The following is an 11,699-nucleotide window of genomic DNA, read 5'->3' as shown; positions in this document are numbered from 1 at the left end:
GCACATAAGTCAACACTCAGTCTCTGAAATCTCTTCAATGCCTCAAGGGCTTTTCAGTTACAGTTGGAAGAGGAACATTTTGAACTTGCCTCATGTCACAGTGAGAAACTCTATCCAAGCCATAACCCACAGCATGACCAATTACATTCTCATTGGTCTAGGTTAGAATCAGGCTTACTGCTAATTGGTTTAAGGGACACATGATCAATCTCTAATTAGCCCTTAATGATGATGGGCATTGATTGATGTGACCTCCCACTATTTTCCGACTGATCCTTTTAAGTTGTCAATTAGCCATAGGTCTGTCCTCTTTAAGTTTTGTTATGACGTTGATGAAGAGAACAGTCCAAAGATGTGCAGGTTAGGTGAATTGGCTGTGCTAAGGTGAAGGGGTAAATGTAGGGGAATGGGTCTGGGTGGACTTGTTGGGCCGAAGGGCCTGTTTCCACACTGTAAGTAATCTAATCTAATCTAAACAGTGAGTCCTGACTGCATATACCTCCCATTTTTATTTAACATAAAGGTAAAGAACATTTCAAAGACTGATTTCCTTGAACTCTTGTCTCAATCTTTGTATATTCTGGTGACATTCCCATTAAATCTGACACTTATTTATCATTGACCATTTGCTTCTGCTATGTTTAAATGCTTGAAAACTGATCATGTTTCCTTTTGTACTTTTGAGGCAAAAAAGCATTGTATCAAATCGATAAAAAAATTAATACAGAGAATACTAATATCATCATAGATTCCCTACAGTGTGGAAACGGGAAACACCACCCTCCAAAGAGTATCCCACCCAGACCCATTCCCCTAATCCATTACTCCACATTTACCGTTGACTAATGCACCTAATCTACACATCCCTGAATACTAGGGGCAATTTAGCATGGCCAATTCACCTAACCTGCATGTCTGTGGATTTTGGGAGGAAACTGGAGCACCTGGCAGAAACCAATGTGCTGTGAGGCAGCAGTACTAACTACTGAGCCACTGTGCTGCCCATTATATGTGAGAAATGAAAGAGAAATATTCTTCACTACAGGTCTTGAGTGACCAAAGTCTAAATGATCATACAATTGATAATTTTACAAAATGAACCCTTATACATTTCGTGAAAGCTACTATTTTGAACAAAACACAGCAGTACAGCGGCACAGTTGTGGTTATCCTTGATAAGGCCTCATGAGTTGGGAGTGTACTATTCTCAATCTTCTTCAACCTTGAATGTCTGGACATATAGCTACACAAAGGCCCCTCAATGTTACCGCTGTAACTAAACTATTTGGGTCTTGTCTTCATTTTGTTGGTCATCCCTTGCTGTATTTCTTTCTCAAATGAAACAAAGCAGAGTCACATGATATTGCATGAAGGTTCTCTGACCTTATTGAATGACTGCTTCACATTTTACTCTTTATAAGCTGCTTTCAATATAGCACAAATTATATATGGTCACATACAATTAGTTTGTAGCTGCCTGTGTATTATGCAAATCCGATCCTAGATAGTGTGACGTATGAAATCTAGGAATGTTTACAATTAGAAGTATACTGAGATGACCAGATGCTTTCTGGATTTACTAACCAAGAATGCAAAGCTTGTTCACTTGCAGTGAAATCAGTCTCCTCCTATTGTCATCTCTGTCACTCACCAGCTCTAAAATAGCTACAGTTTACAACCCATTCTCCTATTGTGACTACTTGGTTTAAATAATGATAGGTTGCATTCCCTTAAATACACAAGAATAAGGGGGCATCTAATTAAGGTGTTTAAGATAATTGCAGGATTTCATATTGTAGAGAAAGAGAAGCAATTTCTTCTGGCATGGGAGTCCAGAACAACAGGGGCATGACCTCAAAATCAGAGCGAGAACCTTAGGGGTGACATCAGGAAGTATTCCAAAAAGGTAGTTGAAACTTGAAACTTTCTCCCCCAAGCAGCTTTTGGGATAAATCAATTTAAAATATAAAATGCAAGATTGATGTAATTTGTTGCACAAGGATAGTAGGGGTTATAAAACAAAATTAGGTAAATGGAACTACAATGCCAATCAGTCATGATTTAATTAAATGTCAGTATTGGCCCAAAAAGCTGAGCAGCCTACTTCTGTTACTATATTTCTGTGCTCACCTTATTTCTTCCTCAACATTTCCAGCTAAATTTGTAGTTGTCCTCAATCTCCTCCCAATACCGTATATACGCTTTCTTCTTTTTAAGAGTAGCTTTCTTAGGCTAATTTTCAACAGAAAGTTGTTGCCAAGAAGTTAAAACTTTTGTATTAAATTAATTAAAAGTCATATTGACATCAAGTGGGCTCCAGTTGAAAGCTCAATTCTGCAGGGTACAACCACAATCTGCAATCCATTTTCAAAATTTGAATTTAACAAGCTATCAAATAATATTCAAAAACTAAATATTCTTTTCCTGAAACTAATGAGGCAAATAGCAAGTATTTATTTCATAGAATTTACATCAGTTGGATATTGTCGAGAGTTTTTCAACTATGATGTGATAGTCACAGGTATTTAGTTTAGTTTAATGAGTTTAATAGCTGTGAAGTAGAGCCAGCTCACGTAGGCTGTGACTCACTGTTTTCATCAGGAGATAACATTCTTTACATTTCTCCTTCCAGATGGTTTGTTTGCTCCTTGAATGCTAAGGCCCACATTTTGCAATAGTAATGAAGGGGCAACTCATTGTTTGCCAGCATTATTCCACAAAATCTGACAACTTCAGGAGTCCTCACGCATGCAGCATAATCAGGAAACCCTGAGTGGCCATCAATGAGTCAATGCACAAAGTGCAGTTCAACCACTTTCAATCTTCATAATTGGGCTTGAGCATTCACTTCATAAAGCAAATAGTAAGTGAGGAGCTGAGAGGTTGAAGGAGGGACTGTGGGTGGTGGTTAAAGGGAAAGAGGAGCTGAAAGTGGAGAATGAGCAGGTGAGAGGAGGAGGGTGGTGAGTGGGCAAGATGAAAGGAAGATTAAGCAATCAATGTCCAACTGCACATAAGTGAGCTGCTAATCTCCTTGGCAGCTCTAGTTATTTTTAATCAACCTGTTCAGACATGTTATAGCACACCTCTGATACAGGTGGAATTTGAACCCATACCTTCTGGCTCAGAGGCATGGACATTACCACTGAGCCACAAGAATGCTTAAGATGTACATCATACAATAACCAATAACTGAACCAGGATCAATTGTTTGGAAGGTATCTCTCCTCATTACTTTCCCACCATCGCTGCAGCATTTTTTTTGTGTGTGAAACGTAGGTCAAACTGGCCTCTCCTCCCACCTTGGCCTCTTGCCTCCAGGTGACTTTGGGAGTGGATTTCTGAAAGACCCAACTGCCAACAGCTTCAAATCAAAGGTAAGATCATGATGATAGGTTTCATTCTGTCTCCTGATTCCTATCTCCAAATGAAAATTCAGCCTGAGGAATCTGGTGACTCAATTAGATAGAGTTTATTCATCTACACTACAGAAGTGTTAGGTGAAGTATTGAGACTGGTATTAACAAATGATAACTGATATTATAATGACAGTCCACGTGTACCAGCATACCAAAACTTCATCCAGTTCCACTGGATATAAGAGTTAATTCAACATTGAAAATTGGCAAAATTGGCTGGGGAAACAAATACTATTGAGAAGTCCCACTTGATTCACAATTCCTATTTATGTCCAGCAATGAAATTCAAAATCTACACGAAACAATGCAATGAATTATTCTGTCAACAATCTCTATTCTATTCTTTAGGTCTTTGATTCTTGCATGTGCAACAAGCGTTTACCTTATAACATTGTGGAGTTGTTCTTCTCCACCCAGGTTTGAGAATGAACAAGATTTCAAGAGCAAGATTCAACTTTCAAGTTATATTTCTCTTTAAAATTTGAATGAAGCTAAAAATACAACTTTGGCTTCAATACTGATGCAAGATCTCCTGAAATTACCACGGTGAATTTGAATGGGTCGTATTTATATTTTCTACTGATTTGGTTTCTGTATCTATACATTTGCCACTACTGACCTCCAACAATTAACACATAGAACATACTTCTTAAATAACCACAGATAAAAATAGCAATTCTGTGGTCAGAATGGATAAAAACAAGTCAATATTTGTACAATAAAAACCCAGGATTAATTTTTTTAAAACATTCTAACCTGCAGGTTATTATAAACCCCTACGCTACCATCAACCAGCAGTAGCGCTTATTTCTCCCCAGCACCCAATGTTGTGTGTGTGCAGGTGCAGGACACAGTGAAGAAACATCCAGTGCAGAAACCTTTACTCGTATTCCACCACCAGGAAGAAAGGAAACACCCATGTGGCCAATGACAAGCAGTGTGCTTTTCAGCACAGGGAAATACCTCAGTGATTGAAAAAGTGAATGGGAAGATAGGGATTAAATCAAAATAGAGTCGGAGGGGGAAATAAAACACTCCCTGCCCCACCTCTCTCCGAAAACCTTGAGGGTGCTGGTAGACACCACGTGCTCCTTCTCCAGGGACACCCAGACCCAATCATAACCACGGAAGAGGGGCAGACAATCGACCATAATGACCCCCTCCACAGCCCACTGCCTCGACCTGTTTATCACTAGTTTGGTCTGGGCCAGGAGCAGACCCATGGGGAGATCCTCTGACCTGCTCTCCCCCTTCTGCACCGGATGGCCAGAGATCAGGAGCGTGAGGCTGAAGTGCAACCAAAAACATCAAAGATGATCCTTCAGGAAAACAAAAACAAAAACTTCTCATGAGTGTTATTGCAATTGCCATGTATGTAGTGAAACGTTACAGTGAAAGTTGCCATTGAGCCTCTGCCTGGTATACTGTGTAGGCTGGACAGCCAGATGCTGGGCAACACAACAGTTCTCTCAACATCAACTTGAATTAATGTTGGAGGCTATGAAAGAGAAGTTTATCCACAACTGATCCCTGGAATGAGACAGGGCTGAAAACATTCTCGGCTATGTTGATCATGACACCTACTTTCATAGGATGGTGACTTGTACTGTAAAGTGTCAGGTCGTCAGTGACAAAGGTACATGTTACTGTGATTGTCTACCTGGAGAGTTACAGTCACCTGTGGACCAGGGCTTGGTCATCTCCAAACAGCTGCTTCTTCGATGATGGAATGGCCTTTGTGTTCTCGTTGACCTTGTCCTCTGTCTATTTTATGCTTTGAGCTCCATCCTTTGTGGGAAAGGTGTTGGCTCTCATTAGAGCCAGGCTCAGTATGTCCTCCATTACTAGCTGCTTGCCATCCTTATGCTCAGTTGGTTACAGTTGTCTTGACCCTTGTTTTCCTCATAAGGAGGAAAACAAACCCTTGCACTGCCCAAATAACTTCTGCACAGGAACTGTGTAGCACCAAAGGCACCAGTTTGCATGTAGTGGATTCCCACTATGTGTTACTTAAACTTTTATGTGACTGGAGTGTTATCCCAGGGCAACCATTACAGGGCTCCTATGTATATCCATCTACTTTTGCTATTTTTTTTCCTCAGAGCTCTGTGTAAGATCTCAAAATCTTAATTAACAAGCTTTTAATGAAACCAACATTTTGGTCACCATTCCCATATTTGTCTCTGTTCCCAGCCCCAGTGAAGCTCAAAAATTTATCCCTTAATTTCTAATCCATTTAGAACTCCCTGCACAGCAGGCCATTCAGCCTGTTCTATTTATTTGATTCTTTGAAACATCTGCTCAATTTAGACTGTCACTACTTTTTCTGCTTTTCTGCACTGAACTTTTGTTTTTCCCCATAATCTTGAAAACTAGTCCTCTTCAAATGCTTACCCAACTGCTTTTTCAAAGTTCAAACGGAACAGAGAAGTAAATATTATAAATCTTAGAAGTTCTTTTTGATCATATTCAGTTGATTGTTTTTATGATTATATGTGTAATTTGTGTGACCCCAGAAATGGAAAAGCAACTGGAAAGGCTGTTTAAACAAAAACTGAAATATTTGAAGAAAGCTCAGTGTCACTACTTAATGGCAATGATTTCTGCAATCAATATCTGTCCAAGAACTGAAATGTTAAAAATGTGTCTTTCGTCAGGCACATGTGTCTTTCGTCAAGAAACTAGATTAGAGTGGTGCTGGAAAAGCACAGCAGGTCAGGCAGCATCCGAGGAGCAGGAAACAATAAACTCATCACCAACAGAACCCATTGTTTGTCCAGAAGATTAACCAGCATTTGTTTTCTATGGAGGTTAGCAGAGCTATATCAGACAATAAGGAAGCTGTAGTTTATCAATGAGTATAATCAAGTTGCTTGTGCCCTCAGAAACTTAATCCAAATGCTTTCCGAGTTCTCCAATTCTATCTTCATATGTGCTATCTGACAAAACCCCCATCTCTCATCAACAAGACCTAAGTGACATATTTACGTGCAGCTTTTGGTTATCGCTCTTTGCAGAGGAAAGTTATGGAATATCCTGGCTCTGATTTCACTATTATCCTTTCTACCAACTCCATAATTGAGACATCTTTTTCAATGTTAAGATCTCATTTCATTTTCTTGACCTATGCTTTCCTCTGGTTAACAGGAATTTCTAAATACACAAACAGTTTTCATAGAGTAGCTAAATTAAAGGAATACTGTTGATTATATTTGCCCAAAGTAAAACTGTGTACAGCATCCTATTCTAAAAGAATCCTCTGAATCAAATTCAACCTAGATTTACGTGTGGTGGAAAAAAATATTTGATATAATTTACAGATTTATTCACATGTATGATACTATTAAGTAGATCCAGACAGACAGTTCTTCTTGTAAAAGACATGTAATACTAAATAATATTTTCAGAAGTCACACGACACCAGGTTATAGTCCAACAGGTTTATTTGAAATCACAAGCTTCAGGAAAGCTGCTCTTGCATCACATTGTGTAAGGAAGCTCATGTAATATTTTAACACAGATAAGAATAGTGACTTGATCATAATTGATTACTACCATCATCGGTATAGCTGTGTGTGTTGGGTGACTCCAATACTATAGCTAATGATTATTAACAAGCACAAATTTCAAACAGCATTTTCCTATGGATAACAAGACATTTATAAAAAAAATTCATTGGACGTGGATGTCACTGGCTGGCCAGCATTTATTGCCTGTTGCTACTTGCCTTTAAGGTGGTGGAGAGCTGTCTTCTGGAACCACTGCAGTCCAAGTTGTGGAGCTTGACTCACAATGCCCTTCAGGAGGGAATTCCTGGATTTTGATGCAGTGATAGTGAAGGAACAGAGATATATTTCCAAGTCAGGTTGGTGAATGGCTTGGAGGGGAACACTGCCTTTATCATTCTAGTGATCGTGGGTGTGGAAGGTGCTGTTTAAGCATCTTTGGTGAATTTCTGTATCGCATCTTGAAGATAGAATACACTGCTGCTACTGAGCATCAGTGGTGGAAGGTATGGATGCCTGTGGTGCCAATCAAGCAGGCTACATTGTCCTAGATTAAGTCAAGCTTCTTAAGTGTTATTAGGGCTGCACTCACCTAATATTCCTAAAACACAGGCTTTGGAGAGTTAGGTGAGTTACTTGCTGCAGTATTCCTGGCCTCTGACCTGCTGTTGTAGCTGCTGTGTTTACGTGGTGAGTCCAGTTGAGTTTCTGGTCATTGGTAACACCAAAGATGTTGATAATGGAAGACTCTTTATGGTAATACCATTGAATGTCAAGGGACAGTGGTGAGATTGTATCTTTTTGGAGATAGTGATTACTTGGTATTTGATTCATTAAAGTAGTATGGTTACAAGGGGTCAGAATTGCAGCAAGTTGAAGAATTAAAATAACAAGGAACTGGGAAAATGACGGTCAAGCCTATGGACTGAACGCGGAGGTTCAGTAAAGTATTTGACCTAGCAGTATTTGATCTCTCCAATATGGAGGAGGACACAGTATACTAAATTGAAACAAGTACAACTACAGTTTCACTTTAAAGGAGCTTCAGAGCTTTGGATGTGGGAAGAGAGAAAATGGAAGAGGAGGGGCTCATCATACTTACCTTCTGCTTTTGTACTTGATTAAAACCAGTTCCATCTCTATTCTTTTCCAGTCTGATGAAATATCAGTGGCTTTAAATGTGCACTGAAGTTCAGTTTTCACTTTTCAACAAATATAACTGAACTGCCAGACTTTGAGAGTTAGAGTGGGAGAGTGAAAGCACTTGGCCTGTATACTATAGTCTGTAGTCTCACGCTGTGCATTTAACTTGTAAAGTGTATTTAACTGACTGTCACGCCTGTTAACAATTTGTGATGGTCATCCAAAAATCTCTTAAACCTTCAATATTGTTGGCTAATATTTCCGTACCTTATAAAATATTTTACAAATATTAATTTTACACACAACTAAGTGTTTACAAATTTCGATGGATGATGTCATTGGCTCAAGTTGGTGTTTGCACAACTTCAGGTAACTTATTAGACAATCCATTTTTTGTAGCAAGAGAAAAATAAATTGTTGACCAAATTTTCACAACTTCCTTTCTCCATTAAAGATTAGCAGGACTCACCTCACTCAACATAAATTCGGTCAGGATATTTATTTGATTTGAATGCAAAACTACATAAAATGATAATTACATCATACTGTCAGACAAAACTCCTGCAAGCTGTTCTTGTTATCCATAATATTTGTCTGGATGCAGAAATGTATGACCAAGGGCAGAAGTTGTCTTTTTCTCAAGTATAAATAGAGCAATAGGTTGGAATTTTGGATTTAATAATGGCCAGACTCTCCTGCAATACAAATGCAAAATCAATGCAATATGTTAGTACATTGTCAAACAAATTCTCACCTTTCTATCACTTTTTAAGTAGTAAGGGAATCAAGGGTTATGAGAAAAAGGCAGCTGAGTGCAGTTGAAGATTATCAGATCAGCCATGGTCTCATTGAATGGCAGGGCAGACTCAATGGGCTGAATGCGTTACTCCTGCTCCTATTTCTTACGGTCTTTTGGTTCACAAGCAACTATAGTTCAGCAAATGGCACTTTGCTCTGATTAGACAGTCAAATGAGAACCCAGTTCATTATCACCAGTCTTTCTTTATACACTTGTTGACTATCTCAGATTACCAGCAATGAACATGAACCTGCTTTTATAGAGTCAGGGTTGTATAGCATGGAAACAGTGCCTTCGGTCCAACTGGTCCATGCTGACCAGATATCATAAACTGATTTAGTCCCATTTGCCAGCATTTGGTCCATATCCCTCTAAACCCTTCCTACTCAAAAAAGCCCCAGCCTATTCAGCCTCTATATCTATAGCTCAAACCCTCCAACCCTGGCACATCCTTGTAAATCTTTTCTGAAAAACAAATTCCAAAAGAAGACCATCACATTTGTACAGCAACAAGTTCTCAATAACGTACAACCAGCAGTTCTGTTTTTGGTAAAATAATAACAACCAAATCAAATCATTCTAATACCCTTCATACTCCAATTAAAACATGTACACAGTATATACCTGTGAAAGAATTCTTAATAGCACAGTTGTCAAACTGCCCTGAAACATCAATCTCAGATGTTTCTATTACAATAGATTATGAGGAAGGAAAATGATAAACCAATATTAAGACGCTATTAAATCCATGAAATGAACAAAAATTGTGTTAAGTAAGCCACTGGAAAGAATATGAAACACAGATTACTTCTAATTGTTTCAAATTTCTGAAAACTGTAACAAATCCTTGTCCATTTTTACAGACCCACTGTGTCAAATATTCAGTAATTTAACCATAAACATAATTTTGTAATACACACTTCTTCTGGGGAATTCATAGATTGTAAGATTTAGCCAAAGCCAGACTTGGGTGTTTAACTGTAGTTTTAATATGTAAACATTAAAATGGCATACAACCATTTTAAAAAATGTAACGGTACAGAGAATTATCAGGGCTGCCAGTCCTGATGAGCAGAGTCATTTCCCTAGTATTTTGAAGATTTTTAAAACATGGCTTTCCTTTTGCTTATTTTCTTTTTGAAAGGACTTTGCTCTTCTGCTGAAGGCACTGCCTTTAGTTGAGATGTCGTTTCACAGATGCATGGTTGTTATCGATTAGAGAGAACAAGACAGTAGTGAATTCAGAACAGAGGAGGCAAAATGAAGTAAGGTGAAGATTGCAAATACAGAAGTCATGATGCTGGGTGCAAAGGCAAAGGGAAAAGAGAACAAAACAAAAACTGGAACATTGTTTCTTTTATTTACTGAGAAAACAGCAGACAAATATTGTCCACTAATTATTTTGAGCAACTTGCATGGGAGAATCAGGTGGTATTGCGGAAAGTTGTGACATTGAATATTAATAATGGAGCTCCTCTGCAGAGCCTATTCCCCACAAATATATGAGAATTTTGACATTCAAAATTTCTATCTCAACATTCACATAGGAAATGTCAATGTTACATCTGACTGACATAAGAAATGCATTTTAGGTGGTATAAGCATTCATTGAAAGTTGGTAAATGAACAGGAAGCAAAGGTATAGATTTTAATTTGGCAACAAAAGTACATGAGTAACCCAAAGTAAGTATACTTCATCTGCCTCTGGCTGTTTAACCCAGTCACAGTATTAACATATTATTTCAAAGTTTCCAAAACAATTCTGTTGAGCAAGCATAATAGAAACACAGAAACTAGGAGCAGGCCATTCATTCCATCGAGTCCACTCCAGCATTCCAAATGATCACATCTGATCCTCCATCTCAACAGAATAATCCACTGCCTCCCCAAAACTTTTGACACTTTCACTATCCAGAAATTTCTTTCTTTCTTAAATATATGCAGTGACTTGATCTTCACAGTCTTATGTGGTAGAAATTCTGCAAGTTCACCAGTCTCTGATTGAAGAAATGTCTCATCTCAGCACTAAATGACCTACCTGAGACATGACCCCTAATTCTAGACCCACAGACAGGAGAATCATTCAATTCGGCCCAGCCCGTGACAATTTTATACATTTCAATAAGGTCTGCACTTATACTCAAAAGCCAATGGTTCTGCCTAATTAAGGTACCACAATGGAAGGCCAAACCTGCCATTTCCAGAATCACCACAAAAGTTCAAGGTTTTAAGAGTTTTACAGGATTCCCCAATATGACTATCTTTCAGAGCCACGGCGACAGAAAGCACAGACTATAATTCTGTCCTAACCACAATGACTGTTTATGACGAATAAATAGACTTTAGCTTTTGAAAAACAATTATGAACCAGCAACAAATAGCCCTTCCAGTGGAGGAGTTCAAAATTCATTGGAAAAGCTGTGATATAAGGGTTGCTTGGTTTAGCTTCAGTTGCAACAGCACCAGTTACAATAAGACTTAGGAGCAGAAATTAGGTCATTTAGCCCATCGAGTCGGCTCCACCATTCAATCATTTATACAGTATGTTTATACAAATGTGATAAACCTCTCTAAGTCCATCACATGAGTGTTTATCGAACAAAGTCCGACATCAATCTGCATATGGAGATATTAAATCAGGGTGACTTAAGTTATCAAAGACATCTGTAAGGAGCGTATAAGAGGAGGAATAAACGAAAAATAGCTAGCATGCATCACAGGTAGAAGGGAACAATTGTAAACCACAACTAGGAATTGTTTGTAAGAAAGCTATTGACTTTAGATTTATAACTGTGGATATCCACCCCGTTGCGGCATAGGTTACACAGGCAT

At 38.5% G+C, this 11,699-nt stretch overlaps 1 protein-coding gene across 3 annotated transcripts in view; it reads right to left on the bottom strand.

The window, feature by feature from the left end:
• Positions 1 to 6,850: 6,850 nt before the first annotated feature.
• Positions 6,851 to 11,699, bottom strand: part of LOC122551705 (PACRG-like protein) — a 58,421-nt gene continuing 53,572 nt past the window's right edge. For all 3 annotated transcript variants that reach the window (XM_087990082.1, XM_087990009.1, XM_087990044.1), the window contains one exon: positions 6,851 to 8,763. In XM_087990082.1, the coding sequence (XP_087846208.1) occupies positions 8,707 to 8,763 (57 nt within the window). In that variant the 3' untranslated portion in view covers positions 6,851 to 8,706. The remainder of the gene's footprint in view (positions 8,764 to 11,699) is intronic.

The sequence above is a fragment of the Chiloscyllium plagiosum genome, unplaced genomic scaffold, assembly GCF_037043375.1.
Source record: "Chiloscyllium plagiosum isolate Xiang-an unplaced genomic scaffold, Cpla_swu_hap1 HiC_scaffold_1, whole genome shotgun sequence".
NCBI classification, from domain to species: domain Eukaryota; kingdom Metazoa; phylum Chordata; class Chondrichthyes; order Orectolobiformes; family Hemiscylliidae; genus Chiloscyllium; species Chiloscyllium plagiosum.
This window is presented reverse-complemented; position numbering and strand designations above follow the sequence as displayed.